This window comes from Anarrhichthys ocellatus, unplaced genomic scaffold (genome assembly GCF_004355925.1).
Source record: "Anarrhichthys ocellatus isolate YVR2014 unplaced genomic scaffold, GSC_Weel_1.0 scaffold13, whole genome shotgun sequence".
Lineage (NCBI taxonomy): Eukaryota > Metazoa > Chordata > Actinopteri > Perciformes > Anarhichadidae > Anarrhichthys > Anarrhichthys ocellatus.
This window is the reverse complement of record NW_022280043.1, coordinates 2,832,076-2,849,714: the sequence shown is the minus strand read 5'-3', so window position 1 is coordinate 2,849,714 and position 17,639 is coordinate 2,832,076. Positions and strand designations below refer to the sequence as shown.

General features: G+C 41.0%; 1 protein-coding gene across 1 annotated transcript; it reads right to left on the bottom strand.

Annotated features, from left to right (window-relative positions):
• Nucleotides 1-1,703: 1,703 nt before the first annotated feature.
• Nucleotides 1,704-10,650, bottom strand: LOC116386340 (metalloreductase STEAP4-like). The gene is made up of 9 exons (XM_031852445.1): nt 10,424-10,650; nt 10,180-10,287; nt 8,392-8,462; nt 7,858-7,942; nt 6,055-6,333; nt 5,867-5,961; nt 5,607-5,760; nt 5,327-5,497; nt 1,704-3,856 (listed from the first exon to the last, which is right to left on the bottom strand). Exons 1-9 carry the CDS (start codon nt 10,613-10,615, stop codon nt 3,599-3,601), a joined length of 1,413 nt encoding a protein of 470 aa, XP_031708305.1. The 5' UTR covers nt 10,616-10,650; the 3' UTR covers nt 1,704-3,598.
• Between the last annotated feature and the right edge of the window lie 6,989 nt (nt 10,651-17,639).

The following is a 17,639-nucleotide window of genomic DNA, read 5'->3' as shown; positions in this document are numbered from 1 at the left end:
ACAACAGCTTGACTTACTAGGTTATGTCTGTCTTCTTTGTCCTATGGGCAATAACGATGTCAGCCCGTGAAGACACGATACTGCTTGGGTTGCTGCATCAGCATCTGCAAAGGGAATCATTTCCCCCGGGGATAGGGGTGGGGTACTTATTTTACATGCATGAATGATATAACATTTTGAAAATGGAATTACATTTTCTACAAATTTGTATCTTTGTCAGTTGATGCTTTATGATTTAATGGTTTGTATCAGAACCGATGTGAGGAGTGAAGTCAGTGCCTGGATCTTAAGAGTAGTGGCTTGTGACTACTGTATATTTACATTTCATAATTCCAACTCATTGTCGTTCTTTCTCCTAAACATGTTTTATATATCAAAGGGTCTCTTTCATGAATGCTCAGTATAACTGAGACCATAAACTTGCTGTAGCTGAACTACTGATGTACACTTAGCAAAACTCAACACTCAACACAGCAAATAAAATGTGAATAATATATCAGACATAGAATCTACAACAACCATAAGCTCTTTAAGAGAGCTCTATTACTGAATGTGTTTTGAGCTGATCTGTTCTGCTTTCTCACTGCATGCTGCTGTGAAGTGTGGAACAAGATACAAGTAAGCCCATGTCTGCAGGTTTGATTAACTGGGTAGGTGGTGTCTTATCAGTCATCAAGATGTGTGATTTATTGTTCTATTTATTAGCAAGATGAACCAGTCTTTCTTCATAATGTCCTCATTTGCTTGACCACATTTTCTTCTCTGAATGAATTGCATTGCTCAAATTATATGGCACTAGTGATGCTGCAGGTGTCTTGCAAACATCCAGGGACTTCCACAATAAATTAGGCTGCAGGATAGGAGCTGAAGCAGTAACACGACTCACCTTAAACGCCTCTCTTTGACATTCCTGCTGAATCAATTAAGCATTATGTGCTGTGTGAGAACTCAGAAAAAGACTCTTGTGGTATGCTAGCTGCTCGCTGATGTAATGGAGGGCAACTTTTACCTCAACAGACTGAGAGATTGAGGGTTTGCAATATTGTAAAAGTTTAATTCACCGGATCATGAGGGACACTCACTCGGGATGCCATTTGCCCCGTTGATGTCCTGGTCCACGGTGCATGTGCCCCATGCTGTGCTGAGTTATACAGTCTTCAATGCAATCCTGAGGTGTTTCAGAGTTGGGCCTTCTTATCTGTAGTGAAAACCAGTAAGATTTGCCAAAGAGGTTAAGACCTTTATTTAATCTATTTCAGTTAACATGTCTCACATTTTCTTTGAACATGGAGAACTCACAATTCAGAGTTCACAGAAGGCAAACAATGTATTAAAAATTGTTTTAACAATGGAATAAATAGATTTGGGGAAAGAGTATAACAATTCTTCCTTTTTAAAACTGTGTATTTAGGTTTTATGACTGTTCATAAGTAACAGACACTTTTTTAGGTGTTGAATGTCTACACAGCCATGGATCTTTCTGAACACCACTGTGACAAGACAAAACCAAATCTATTGAGATATGTTAACAGCTTCACAAAAAGTTGTATTGATATAATGTAAGATAGTAATCAAGATATGCAATTTCATACAACTAAGCAAAAGACCTGGGCATGATTAACATATATCTTGATTTGTCAGAATTTTTTAAAGATCATTTTTACAACTTCACACAAAAAAACACAACTTTACAGCAAGTTCCAAGTAATTTAATGTCAAGATCATGTTGTTACTCAAGCTATGTGCAACCTTTGGCATAGCACATTTTATTATATCCCTTTAATTTAACATCCAAGTGTACATGTCACAGATTAATCCTGGGTGAATTTTCCATGGTGTGTGTCTTCACCCACAATTTCAGCAGTTTATTTTTGCCTTTGTAGAATTGAACCTCAAGGATGGCAACATAGGTTTCTAACACATTCTTGCCGTTTCGCCTCTCAACAGCTCTCAACATGGCAAGGGTGAGATGGAGGCTTACAGCAGACAGTGCTAACAACGCCGAAAGTGCTGACAGAGAAACTGACAGAGGAACCAGAGGGTGGGTGCTAAACTTCGGCAATGACGCTGTTGGTCAGGACAGCATTATCAGCTTTAACCGCCGTATGAGAGCGTACTACGTCATCAGACTCCCTGAGCATTTTCTCTGAGCGTCTAATAATGAGACGGATGGATTTACATTGTACCTACGTGAAAGCCCGATGTGTCTCATAAAGGGTGCCTTGTGCGATGGTATCAGACGCCGAGGGGCTTGACAAAGTGACAAACAGCAGGATATCAGCTAAAACCAACAGCAGTTCTCTTGTAATAGGAGAACAATAAAGTGTGAGAATGTGTAAGGGATGGCAGATTGTGTTTGCAGATAATGCTGTTAGATGCTAGATAACAGGATGCCTCTGACTAAATGTTCTGCTTTGGGCAAAAAAGGCACCGAATATTTCTCTTGTAGCACAAGACTGTCATGGAGACAGCTGCTCCATCCTCCTCTCTTCCCTCCACTGACTTTGGATCATCTGATTAGTGTTGTACATACTAACATATCTTGTTGTTCCACACCTGCCATTCCGCACCACCAGCCGACACTATTGACTTTGCCACCTCCGCTCATCTGCTGATCAAGTCACCTGCCATTGACAAACTGTCTATGTTATGCAACCTACATTCTGCTCTGCCTCCTTGTACATGGCCTGATGATCTACCTGCTTTAGCCCTCTGTTACCCTGTTTTAGATCTGTAACAGACACATGTTCTTCCTCCTGAGTCTGCTTTTGGCTTCCAAATCTGTTATCCACTGTGGTGTTGGCACTTGTATGGGTACATCTGTGTGCGCGTGTGTGTTGAGTCTGCATGTGGTAATATAATTAGCTTAACCTTACTCTCCTTCACAGTGTATATGTGCAAGCATAGTGTGTAATTGTGCACACTTGCATGCCCTTAAGAGGAAAGCAGGTTTGGGAAGCAAGGTATTTGTGTTAGAAAACAGGGAGATCAATAACATCCTGAAAAGAAAGCAACCTCAGGGATATCGCACAACTTGAAGGGAGGGGAGAGAGGAAAGCAGAAACTGTTGCCTACGTTTATCAAAACAATGGGTCAGCGGGGGATATCAATCTATTTTTCTCCACATTCTGTGATAAAGATACAGCACAAACATGAAATCAGTTGTTTTTTTTCAAAGCTCAAAGAAAATAGACATTAAAAACATTTAAATCCAGAGAACCCTGTTCATTTGGCTGAAATACACTATACTTTTTTGTTTTGTTTGGCTTTTGAACAATTGAGAGGAGGCATTACCGACTGATCAAAGGACACAATCATGCACCAGCATGGAAGAAATTATCTTTGGATATGTTTTGCTATTACTCATTCCACATACCAACCTGAATAATAAGAGACTTCCCCCACCCAAACAGTACATTTGAGAAAATGATTAAGTTAAGTTGTGAAGTTTTTTTTTTAATATATGATCATCAGTATTCTTATACTATTTGAAATGTATACTGTAGTTATGACCAGTTTAGGACTTATTTTAACCTCAAATAACAACTGACATAGACGTTCAATAACCAGCATCTCAGATGACTTCAGAGGTCAGAGTTCACAGGTTGGTGGCCTTAACCATCTCCTCGTCCGGCTGTGTCCTCTCCCAGCCTTGTCGAATGCGGGTTAGGGTTCGATCCACGCAGGGGAGGAGGACCAGTGCCTTCAGCACCAGCACCACAGAAGGCACAATCAGACAGAGCATGTAGCCAGGAGGAGTGTACCATTTGTAGGTAGAGGGTTGAAGGAATTTGTTCCAGCCGTAAATGTAGCCATGCGTTGTGCATATGATCAGGGTCAGGTGGCCCAGCTTAGACTGGGAAAAAAATCACATGGAATGGAAATGTTAAAAGAGTAGTGAGATATTTTAGGAAACACGCTTATTCAGTTACCGCTCTCATGTCTGCACAGCAAATATATAGTCATGGCCAGCAGCTGGTTGGCTTAGGTTAGCACAAAGGAAACAGATGCCTGTCTCTCTCCAAAGCTAACAAAATCAACTTACCAGCACCTCTAAAGCTCACTAAATTATGCGTTTTATCTCAGAAGGTTACCACGCTCGGAGAAGAGATATTCCAGCACATAACCTCATACTCTTTGGTTTTGCTACAGACAAGTGAGATACACCATGAGCTTTAGAGACGCTTGTGGAAGGAATATGTGACTGTTGCACAGATCCAAGTTAGCTAGTGGGTTAGTCTTTACGCTAAGCTAAACTAACCGACTGCTGGTGTTATTCATATTTAGCGGACACACATATAACTCTTGGCAAATTAGTAAATGAGCATTTTTTTCTGAAAGATTACACTATTCCTCTAAGCATTTTATAGACAAATAACACACATTGCATGATAAAAAAAAAATGTTCAAAATTAAATTTGTTTTGGTTCAATTGAAACAACAGTACAGCTGATTTTATGAATATGAACCTGTCACACACACCAACATTTCTGTGGTATGTTTCTGAAAAATATGAATTTAATATAAATCCAGAGTAATTGGTTTTGTAGCACTAGTGGCCTTTGAGGCTCCGTTATTGTTAATTACTTGGATAATGTGCTTTCATTTACATGTTTAGCATTTGGCTGTTGATGTTCTCATCCACAGTGACTTGGAGTAAACAGCACAATAAGGAAACGTTCATATTAATGAAGTGCAGTAATGAACGGTGCCCCTATAATAATAATCGAGCATCTTGTCCAACCCATTTACAACAGCAAATCCCTCTGCTGTGAGCATTGACATTCATTAATTTACATTCCTTGGTTGACAACCCCTGAAAAGAAAAACATTTTATGTAAATTGATACCAGTTATTAAATGTTTTTCACAATTTCTCTCACCAGATCATAAGAATCATCTTGACCTAGACCTCTGAGTCGTATTCCCTATCTGAGGTCTATCTATGGACCTGACCTTTACACAAATGGACCTGTGACCTGTATTAACAATCTCCTCCCTGAGGATTATACCAGGTATCATAATTCTATTTAATGAATAACTTAACATTTAAGATCCTGGGCTAAAGTCAGCCTGTGTTAGGCAGTTAGTTAACTAGCCTTCGGGGATAAGACTGCCAGTGACATATTGCTTATACAACACTTTAATAACTCTGGTGAAATCTTGGAAACTCCAAATATAGATTATCACAGCCCTGAAATAAGTTTTTTACTGGTAGTAAGCACATGACTGACATAACATCTGAGGTCTTAAGGTGAACGCAAGCACACCCACCCAGACTCCAACACAATCACATGCACATAAAGGACTGTATGTTTCCAACTGACCTGAATGAAGTTGAACTCTCTCCAGCTGAGAGAGCCTCCCACCGAGGGCAGGGATGTTAGTCCTAGCAGGACATAAAGAAAGAAGCCCAGGATTCCCAGCACATAGAATGAGTCTTGGCCCCATGCCTCCGTGTTATCAAAGTAAAACGGGGTGGTTTTATTGTTCTTCATCTGAGGGAGACAGAGAGACAGTACTGTAAGTAAGGTTAGCTTCATGTTATACTTCTCTATGTTCAGGATTGTAGAAACACTACGAGGTTTGACCCAGCATGCCCCGTACCTCATCCACCACAAGCGAGATGAGTTTGTGTCTGACAGAATAGCGAGTAGGAGTGACAAATGTATAGATGGCATGGAGAAAAGCAAGGGCCAGTGCAATCAGACCCATCTGCTTCCTACACAGCATCCAGCAGTCCAGCCAATCAGGGAAGCGTCTGGAACATGCAAAACTGAGCTAAGCCTTAAAAAATTAAACACCTTTTTTTTTTTACAATAAATTGCACAGGTAGTGGAGATTTTTGTGATGGTTTGATGTCTGACCTGTACTTGGTACCTCTGTAGAGCTGAAGGAAGGCAGCTATGACACCAGGCAGGTAACACAGAGACAACATGATGAGAGACACAATAGGAAACACCTGAAAGATGACGAATGAACAGAACACATCCTTTAAAGGGGAACACAAAATACCATCTACAGAACATTTAACCAGACGGGGGCAAATCTTTACCTTATTGCCCAGGGCCACTGTAATTCTATAGGAGATGTCTTTCCCCTGTTCAACATAAGCGTAGATGACATCTCTAATGAGCAGATAGAAGAAGAAGAAGGCGATGAGGCCAACGGCCACATGTAGCGGGAGCCTCCACTCTGGGAAAAGCTGCAGGGGGAAGTCCTCCAGCTCTCTGGCTGCTGACAGAGACCCTTTATCCAGAACAGTGAGGCCGAGCTTAGTGGACATCTCTGCTACTGCCTGCTTTGCTTCTGCACTGTTCCCACACAGGTACACCTGTAGCATGGAGGTGTGGGTAAATCTCAAAATGTGCTGCGGCTGTTTAAAGAAAAAGGTTGGTGATTTACTATATATATATATACAGTATACAGTATATCGCTTTCCCTTAATACGTCCCCCCTCACCCACACAACAACTAATGCCTCAGAATAACAACAAAAATAGAAATATTATTGTCTTGCTGCATTCTGCTCAGCTTTTGTTTTTTAGTTGCTAATAATCACTCTAAGATTATTGTTAGGTGACTCACCAGCCCTGTTTGGAGTATATAGCGCATGACTGCACCGTGTATCTACAGTGTCTGTAATTAACCTTCTTTTGTTGATCTCCGCTGTGCTGTTTCAGTCATTTTGAGATGAAGCCCCTGCAAGTGTATGACTATGCAAAGACACATGCATACTATATATATATATATATATATATATATATATATATATATATATACACTGCTCAATATGTAATCCTATTTCTAGATCTTCACCATGCTGAAGGTTATTACCACACTCACAGCTCTGTGATAAGACGATTAACTTGTTCGTAAAGTGTGGGGGGGGGGGGGGCGTATTCTACAAAGGGAGAGAGGGAGAGAGAGGGAGAGAGAGAGCAGTTTGACAGGCATATAGTGGAGTCAGTGGGATTGAGCAGTCTTCCCCCAGGTGTGTGTATAAGTGGACCGGGCAGCCAGCCATGTCTCCCTACATTACTGCACCAGTAACAGCAGGGGATGGCCGACAGACTAAATCTTCATCTGAATGTAAATGTGACAGAGGCACAGCCCCGCTGTGGATCTAATCAAATTGCTGGACAACAAATAGCGCACACTTACAAGCATGTGTGTGTGGATATACATTGCACCTACACATGCACTGATAAAGACAGACATTCAGTCACTCCTGTTCTCTCACAGCTACCTGTTTTCAAAGAAAATAGAGCACTGCAGTGGTGTGTGTGTGTGTGTGTGTGTGTGTGTGTGTGTGTGTGTGTGTGTGTTTGTTTGTTTGTGTGTTGAAGAGGATTCAAGGCAGATTCAGGTTTGGTCTCCAGAGGTTTCAGCATGTTTGTGTTTCTCTTTGTAGCTGTGAAATGGAAGCTGCTATAAACAATGGTCTTTCTACTCTGTAACATCATTAAGTGTGTTTGTTTGTTTGTTTGTTTGTGTGTTCATACAAGCACTGTCCTCATTTTCTCTTGCATTGTTCTGGAAAGACGGCAAAATCAATCATCTGCATCAACAAAAATGAAATCAATTCCCCTCCTAAATTTTGTGTGTTTTTTGGTAAAGCATTCACCTCCTAAGATATTTCTGATGTGTTCCAGGAAATGTTGAAAATAGTTATTGTTGCCAGGTGAGAAGTTAAACATGCATCGCATCATAAAAAGATCAAGTTGGTAATCTCTGTAACTGCTCTTTGTATCTTTAGTCAACCAAAGCCTTCCTTAAGGCTCGGGAGTGTCCTGGCTTTTTCGCCCTGATTCCACTGCTGTCTTTAAACAGATTCCTCACTTCCCCTCCTCTCTCACCTGTTTTCCTGCCAGAAGTCCATTCTGCAAGGCCCAGGCAGACAGCGTGTTAAGCCCTTTCACCACAGCAGCTCCAGGGACCAGTCTGTGGAACACACAGCAAGGACTTTAGCTGCTATTGTTTCTATCTACAAATACACAAACAGGAAAAGAAGGGCCTGAAAATGGTGAGAATCAATGTTTCCACTTCAAATGAATAGACACACAGCAGGCCGTCCTGCCAAGGGAGCTGCGACCCCGCAATTTCTCTTCATTTCTCTTCATTTCTTTTGGATTCAGTTGAGAGTTTTGATGTCTCATGCTCTAAGTGGTTTTTAGGAGCACTTTCCCAAAAAGGACTGCCAATATTTGAAAGAAAAGTGGAACCTACTGTTGCAAAATGATTGTTGACATTAAACCTATATTTATCTGCAGAAAAGTTAGCTCCATTTATAAAACATTATTTTCATGAGGATGGAAGCTTTTACATGCACAGTGTCTTTAGCATTGAGACATCCTTTGTTTCTTTTCTTCGCTTTCACAGGAGTCTGTTACCTCTGCAGGTAGGCGGCATTGGCTTCTGGGTACAAGTTTTTCTTCAGGTTGTTACTGAGGTCCACCAGCACCTTGTAATCAACCCATCAGCATCAACAGAGTACAGAAGACAAAAGACATTTTTTTTCAATCAATTCAATTAACTCTTATCTTGTCTCATACATATTCCTATTACAATAAAGGGAGCATGTTGAGCTATCCAGCAAGTATGATAAAGGTGTGAACAGAGCTGAGCTGATTACAAAAAGAAAAAAATGCTGATTAAGTCGTGTCAGCGGTATTGCTTTACAGCAGAGGTCTTCAACAGGCGGTCCGCGAAATTTTTGGTTGATTAGACAATTAAAAAAAAAATAATAATTTTGTTTTTTTCCCCAAACATGAGTCTGTCCATTATTTTATGCAAGAGAACAGGTATGTTTATGCATGGCAGGCCATCACTCATTTTTTGTTTCCACATTTATGTTTAAAATGAAAACATCAATTTGAATAGCTTGTATGATTATCATGCAATTGACAGACAATGTTGATATTGGCATTGGTATCAGTTGACAAGGTGTGCTTATAAATAGCAGTAGCACGGCCACCCTACTCACTGTACCTTGCACATGTGGCATGTGAGGTGCCTCTCTCTTGAAATTATCATGTGTATATGTGGCTGTGATATGGCTACTTATAAAGTTTTGTAGTGCTGAAAAAGATGTTGCTTGAGCTACATTCTTTGCCCTTGACCTCTTCATTCTGCCTACACGATATATTGGGTATCATAATGAGAAGTGAACCCAGTAGCACAACTGAAGTAAAAATAATAAAAAGCTTGTGCTACAGGGAAATCAGTTCACAAATGGTATGATGATCAAAGAGTAACGGCCCTAACACTTAGAGGCTAATGTATGTTACAACACTGTACACAAAGTCGAGAACAGTTGCTGAGATATATGTAAAGAATAAATTGTGAATGAAATGGGCATTAATAGCTAATATGTTTCACTAACTCTGAATCATGGATTATATTGTGGCTAATGGTGAATTACTTGAGAACAAATACAATGTTAGTTTCTGTGAATCTGAACGCTCATCATTTACTTCATCCCCCTCCGAGGGATCACAAGACCATCTTGAGGGGTCTCAAAATGATTTAGAGGGAAAACATACGCCCACTACATTTTTCTGACTAGTCATTGCTGGTTTCTTGTTGAAACCTGGACACTTGAACCTCTTCATGCCTCTAAAAAGTGTTCATATGAAACAGTCTGTGGGAAAATTGTTATTCTTCGGTGGAACTACTCAAAAGTCAATGTTTTAAGGACCACTGACTCACTTCATACTAATATATCGGATCATAGCACCAAAAACGTATCACTGCCTCTTATACTGTGTTCGTATTAGTTACTATCTTGTGTCCCCTCAAAAGAAGTAGTCTATCACTGTGAGCTGTTTCTCAGAAAAAAGGTATCTTAAATGACCTTCCGTTTAAGCACGGGGGCACAAATATAGTACTTGCTATGTGCTGTACACAGCATTGGTTACTTATTTTTACATCCCACCTATCACCTGTTTCAGAGGTTACTGGGTGCAACTTGTCGATTGCCAACATGTAGATTCCCTGATTTGGAGGAACTAAGAAATATGTTCCAGTTCATTGAGGATATTCCTTGATTCAGCAACAGGAACTACTTTTTTAAATTGCTATTTGTAATTAATTATTACTTCCTGATTATTTCCCTTTAGTAACTACTTAGGATTACCGTATTGTTGATTGATTGATTCTAACATCAAACCTTGATTCACCTTTTCTTTAAGATGAGAAGCCATTGTCTCCAGGAATGCGTAGTGTTCTCTGTGAACACAAATGAAGATCAGACTGGCAGATTGGGTTGCTGCTGTGTGGCTCATCACCTGTACACAACACATACATCAGGACATTGAGAGACATAAACATGTTTGAGCTGCACACACACACACACACACACACACACACCTTTTTTGTACATTTTGACAGACTAAAAGTGCTATGTTAAGCCATGTGCAGTACCTGAGCTCCCTGAGGCAAGGGGCCACAGCTGTGAGGTCTGCGGCTGCCGTACACCACCCTGTAGCCAGACTGAAGCAAACGCAGGCCCAGAGAGCGCCCTAAGTCCCCCGTCCCGAAGATACACAGCATCTCTGGCACAGGGGCAGCTGCTGTGCCCAGAGGATGCAGCAACACACTCTCTGGCTTCATCATCTCCAACAGTCTATTCACCACTGTTATGTTCCCCCTCTGAGTTTGGATGGTCAATGTTTCCTGCTGTGTAGTTATATTACTGTGGAATCTGACCTGTACACTGCCTCTCCCTCTTTGAGTGTGCACAACACTGTGGGATTTTTAACCCTTTTCCTCCCACTGTAAAAGTGTGTTTGCGCGTGTTTGCGCGTGTTTGCGCGCGTGTGTGCGTGTGTGTGTGTGTGTGTGTGTGTGGGAGATGGGGGTGTTCTTAACACCTGCAATCAACTCCTGAGATCATATGTGTAGGAGTGTGCGAGCATGCATCATATAATGCTGTGTCACTGTGAGTCAACACTACATTTAAGAGTGTATTTTTTTTATCTTTTTATTATGTGCAGTCAAGAGATTGATTGGTACAGCAGGACTTTAAACTGTAAATCAGTTGAATCTGCCGATGCAAATATAATCTCAGATTAATTCATGTTTTCACATTTAATCTCTTCTTAGAAACACAGAGAGCCTATCTGGTTCAGCCAGAATTTAACTTTTACATTTGATAAAAAAAAAAATAAATAAATCGTATTCTGCTGCTTTCCAGGGCTGCCTTATTCTATTCATTTCCTCACTAGACATGGTGCCATGTGGGAGATCCTGGCCCACAGATTCATTATCATTTCAAAACCCACTGTTCCAACCAAATGACTGGGAAGAGAATTTGTGCAAATAGTGTTCATGTCCCCATGGCTGAAACATCTGCAAAGTTGTGACACGAACAAACTCAGCAGAGCAGAAATGAAGCTTGGCACACATGTAAGTTGTTTTGTGTGTGTGGCTGCTTTACTTTGTATGAATGCATGGCTTTGCTTGCAAGTGTTCGTCGGTCAGTGTGTGTGTGTGTGCACGCGGAAATCAGGACGATCAGAGCGGACTACAGTCTCAGCTGTGATCCGCAGCACCTGGGGAGTTGGCTCTGCAGGCAGGGTGACTACCTGGCTGTAGAAATGACACACAGCATCACATCAACTTTACTGACTATTTGCACAAAAATACGCTCCTCATCATAAAAGCAGCCTCATTGAAATCACAATGTGCATATAGAGAGGTGATGATATTTATGGACGACAAGCAGCGTGTGCAGCCTCAGGAGCTTTTACAGTCGAGTCCATAACTAAAGCATTAATGTCTACCTTGGGGGATATCGCAGCAAAATGAGAAATCATTTTATGCCTAACCTTTAAGGCATCCATTCACTTGTAGCGCTGTTAGAATAGACCTGATAGCAGATCCAGTCCGATGACTCATTTATTCGCTCTGCCTCCGGGACATCTTCCCTTTCTTCTCCTCTTCCCTCTCTATCTGCCTAAAAGTCACTCTCTCTCCTACATTGTCTGCCTTTCTTTCTCCCCTTTGCTCTTCACACTCTCACTCGACCCCTAGTGCTTCCCGGCCTCTCTTTTCCAATCTGTCTCTTTGAGTAAATCATTGAGTAAATTCAAGTAAAGCTGGCTGTTATATTTTCCACTAATCTGTTTCTTTAACAGAACAGGGTAAATCAAAAGAATGCCTCTTCGATCTCAAGGTTATCAACCCCCTTCTCCTACACACACAGAGACACGCAGGTAAAACTTTTAAAGGACACTTCTTTGGATGCTTCCTCTAATCCTTCAGTTTTCAAATGTGGTTGATTTGGTGACACCTGTAGCTAAAGGTTTTAATAATACAGGTTCCAGAGGCACGTGAAATGACAAGTGTCAACCACTGGGGCCATCCCTTATGGCCCACACACACAAACACACACACACACACACACAGACACACCTACACACGAACACATACACGCACACACAGACACACACACACACCTCTTCAACACCTGATATCCTGAAGGTTTCTACAGAAGTCCAGAGAGGATTTGAAAGCATGCAAGTGGTTTGTGCTTATCCGAAAACATCTTGCGACATTTAACAGGGAATGCGCTCTGGGACATGTTTACATCAAACACACGCTGAACCGCCATTTTATAAATGTCAGGGTGGAGTACAGATTACAGCTCATGTGAGAAACTGAGCTCAAATTGTGTCAGTGTTGTGTTGGATCAGCCTGCAGTGCATTACTGAAAGAACATGCAACCTTGCAATAGTGAGCATTAAACATTTATTCTGCTAGTTTAAGAGACAAAAAACTAATTTGCAACTCTCACCGACAGCACTGCACTGCATGCACTGCAAGCAAGCGTGAACTGCTGTGGGGATGAGGTTCAATTCCCAAGGGCAGTTATTTGGAAGTTTCCAGCTGCTTCCAGCTGTCAGAAGGCACGGAGAATGATATGAGGAACAGTTATTAAAGACAGTTTTGAGTTACAGCATGCATAATCAGTTCAATGCTGCTACAATGAACAAGGAAAAGCCTGCAGGATAGATGAGTTCTGCGGGATTTCTGTTATATGATGGCTACTGTAATGCATTAGGTATGAGGTTCAGATTGAGGTTCTGACTGAGCTCAGGTTTTGAGGTTGATGAAAAAGTAGACAGAGAGAAAGGTATGAAGGCACAGAGAGAGATACTGTATCTACAATGAGACACAACGACAGAACCAGAGAGAGAATAGCAGAGAGAGTGAAACACAGAAAAAGAGACAAAAGGAGAGATGCAACTTAGGAAAGATGAAATTGTGCCTCTGTAGAACAAAGAGGCTTATTAGAACCAGAGTTTCCCAAAAGTATTCCCTGAAATATTCTATAAATATTCCATTACCAGCTTTCCAGACAGACACGCCTGGGATGTTCATTATGAAACACTTAGAATAGGTTTAAGGAGAATCTGAAACAGTTTGGATGGAAATGCAACCCATTTCTGCAGATGTTTGCCTTTGATGAAATTGCTGAATTAGGGCTGATGCGATACATTAATAGATCATATGCCTGTGCATATGGAACATGCTGTATGTGTTTTGCATGCTCGGTGTAAAGAAACTGTACGTGTGTGTGAGTTTATACTCAATGTCACATTATCGCCATCTCCACAGCAGGAATACATAGCACATAGAAACATGTCCTAGCTCAGAGAGCCTCGTCCTCTATCTCTGCTTTAACGGGATGAGCATTGACTGCACGTTTGAAGTTAGGACTCTTATCTGGCAAGCCAAGCGGCAGAAATCAGAGGTGGGGAGGAGCTGCATGAAACTGCAGATTTAGAGATTTTCCTCTTCCGTCCGACACACATCGCTGCGGAATTATATTGCTTATTTCAGAATTCAGCCTTCAACACAGGGGGATTGTGACGCTTTGAACATATCTCGACAAAGATAATGCTTGCATGGGATTGTCTTATCCTCTCCTTGGAAAGCAAGCTTTGACAATCTGTTTGCCTCATCTGACTCCTTCCTTCCCTCTTCCACTCCACGTCACTCTTTGTGTGATCTAAGATGGATGAAACTGAACAGAACCATTTTGGTTGCCATGCTGGGAGAGTTGAGATGAAAATCTCTGATGTATCTGTGTCATTCTATATAATCATATCTTTGACAAACAGCTGTGGTCTACAAATAGCATGCATCCACACAGCTCCTCCCTCGTGGCTGCAGGGAAATCGGCAGCCCATTATTAGGCTGAAATAGGCCTAAAGAATTTTTCGCCTCATCTCCTCAGCCTTACCTCCAGTCGAGTGAAAGAGCTGACAAGGTAGGAAAAAGCTGACACAGAAGTCTAATTCTACAAGGATGAAAACCTCGGACTCATCACAGATGCAATTTTCCTGCTCTATAATTTTACAGCAGTAAGGGTGAAGGAAGAGGAGAGTAGGGTAGGCAGCTTGCAATTTGCACGAATTTAATGAGCAGTATGGTGATTAATGGTGATTAGGTAAATTGTTGTTTCTATCTAGGCTACATTTTCACACCAAATCTGTAGTTAACAAGAAGGAAAAATTCTCCTAACAAGGGAGGATGCCATTTGTTCTCATTCCCCTTCAAACTGCCTTCTGGGATACAATGCCACAATGAGGTGACTCGCACAGACCCATGATTGGTGAAAAATAATTACGAGCCTGCAGCAGGCCAGTAAGGTTAGTTGCATGGTTACTAAGTTTAACTGAGGTCTTGTCTGTCGTTTCAGTCTCTATGTACCTGTCTCTCTCATGTATATCTGTTTATTGTTTACTGGCGGAGTGAGTCTGCTATTGCCGTGCTGGATTTAATTGCCTTCACACACAGACACACACTCACACACATCACAGATAATTATATAAGGGCGACTGTGGCTCAGTGTTAGAGCGGGTCCTCCTTCAATCAGAGGATCGGTTGTTTGATCCCCGGTTCCACTACTAGACCATATTGGTGTGTTCATGGGGATTTATCAACAATTAACGCTTTTAGTTATAATGTTCAACTATTCATAAACGTATAAAGGCTGTTTTGTTAGAATGTGGTACCATACATTTGTGTGTGTACCTTTAACAAAGAATAGCTTTGCCTGAAATTGCCTTTTCTACAACTTACCTTTGGTTTTAAGAATACATGAAGGAATAGGAATATATGAATTATGGTGAACATCAGTTCTGACTGTGGGTTATTTCATCTTTTGTGTTGATGATTTCAGAGCAGACATCTCTCTTCTTACATACATAGAACTATGTTTTGTGGGGAATTCTCACAGACCGCAATAAAGAGTTAACTTTAAAGATGTTGGCAACCTGCATTTCCTGCTTGTGATGTGGTTATTTGGTGCTATCCTAGTTTGTCAATCTATGTTTCTCTTCATAGACAGTACGTGTGTGTGTGTCTTTAGCTGTCTCTCGGCCTGTCTGTTTATCCGTCTGTTAGTTTGTCTGTGCACCCGTCTACCTCTGCATGTAGTTATTCAGGGAGAAACATGATTTCCAGGGATTTGCTTTGAATTGAGGTGTATTGTGATGTAAAAGCTTTGTTACTTAAATTTCTCCATTATTGCAAAAAAGAAGAAGAATATTTTCATTATTTCAGAACCATCCTGTGTGTCTAGTGCTTTTCTGGAGAAAATACAACAATACATACTGTGAGCGCTGATAAGACACACCAGTTTATTGTGCATTTCGCTGTCTCATGAGGGTTTTTTAATAGAGAAAGAGAATTCTTCATTGTCAGCTAATCTGTAAGGTCCACTCTTCGGTTTGCCATTCTATGTGATTCTATTATGTTCTATTATGCTGAACATTCCTGAACAGCAGATGGTTTGCTAACAGCGATAACAGACACTTATTTTAATAAATAAAAATGACGATTGGGTGTAACATTTAAAATGTATACATGCGAAGCTGCCATAAAAGAACACAACTGTGTTGTCTTCACTCTCATTTTGCGTTCAGTGTGTGTGTGTGTCTGATTCTTCCGTTGAAATATTTCACCTGCATTTTAAAGGAAAACATATCTTTGAATAATTGGTATTGAATCTGTGCATTATTATATAATGCTTGCCAAATTTTGGACTGACAATCCATTGTCGGGCTGTAGGTCAGCCCGACAATGGATACTTGAGAAACAGCTGTTTGAAATAAAGCTGTATGTGAAGTGCGTGTGTGTGACGTGTAGATCTACAAATGTGAGAGAGAGAGAGACAAAAAAGAGAGAGATTATGCCAGCATATAATTAGTATAATTATAATAGCGATAATTGATTTAAAACTGCTAACTTCATGTTCCATGCCATCTCGTCATCATTCTAAAACACGATCACACCAATCATCATCATCTCTTCTCTCTTGCTCTGAAAGTCTTCTACTGCCTTTTTGTCACACTTCTTGTGAATCACCACAAGATCAAGGCTGGCAAGTGAGAGCCATACAATTCCACTGAGAGCCGGGGGAACATTTGTCTTTCAGGAAAATAGATTTTGAGAGAAATGTAAATAATTAATGACTTGGGAATCAAATATTAGAGTATTCAAACATGAATGATGTGTGTAGATGTTTGTGTGTGCATGTGTGTGTGTGAGAGAGAGTTTGTGTGTCACGAGGCAGCTGGGTGAAAAATGCAGTGCATGCAAACCTGAAATGGCAGGTGTCGGCAAGTACAGGTGAAAATCAGACACTGAATGATGCATCGAGTATCGAGAGAGTAAGACAGAAAGAGAGACTGTAAAGGATGCAATATTTGACAAAGGTTGGCATGAAACTTGCTGCACATGCTATAGTTTTTATTAGATCCTAGTCCCTCCAGAGTGCAAATGTCTCTGCTAAAATATTCCATTTAATAAAATTGACCCTATTTAGAAGGGCACAGATGGAAAAGGAGTGGAGAGGGAGACATACAGTTCAAATTTGCATCGGTTGCAGTTAATGCATGTGCATGAATAGGTGTGTGTGTGTGTGTGTGTGTGTGTGTGTGTGTGTGTGTGTGTGTGTGTGTGTGTGTGTGTGTAAGAGAGAGAGAGACAAGGAGTAGGGAGGAGAGACCGTTTATACAGTATGCGAAGGTTAATTGCTGTGTGACCATGTTGAGAGCACTGAACTCTGACCTGTCAAGGGTCAGGCATGGCCTTCTCTGGCAGAAGAGAAAATTTATAATTACTCTGAACACCCTTGCCGATGACCTTCATACTCAGCGAAGCACATTTAAAGCACACATAGTGCAGGCACAAACACACACAGTGTTGCCAGGAACTTAGCGATGTTTTTAATCTTGCAACCGGATAGTTCCTGATTTAAGATTGAAAAAAAAAGAAAAACACCCAGCGAACAGCTAAAACTCCAGCTTCAAAATATCAAATGATCACATGCTATATGGGCTGTTCTTACACACAACTGTGATCTCCATAGCTGTGAACAAGATGACAAACTTTACATGTGAATGCATACGTGTGTGTGACAGGGATCACTTTGTATAATGTTTCTCCCAGAACATGTGGTTCTCCTTGAGTGTGTTTGTCAATGTGTGTGTATGTGTGTGTGTGTGTGTGTATGTGTGTGTGTGTGAGTGTGTGTGTGTGAGTGTGTGTGTGTGTGTGTGTGTGTTTGGCAGTATTCCCACTGGCGCCCATGTCACGTATCCTGTCAGGTAGCCGTGGAGATTTA

Coding starts and splice junctions, on each gene's coding strand:
- LOC116386340 (XM_031852445.1), bottom strand. CDS start 10,615: ATGATGAAGCCAGAGAGTGTGTTGCTGCATCCTCTGGGCACAGCAGCT. Junction 6,334..7,857: donor GACTTCTGGCAGGAAAACAG/GTGAGAGAGGAG, acceptor TCCATGCTACAG/GTGTACCTGTGTGGGAACAG. Junction 5,761..5,866: donor TACAGAGGTACCAAGTACAG/GTCAGACATCAA, acceptor TGCATGTTCCAG/ACGCTTCCCTGATTGGCTGG.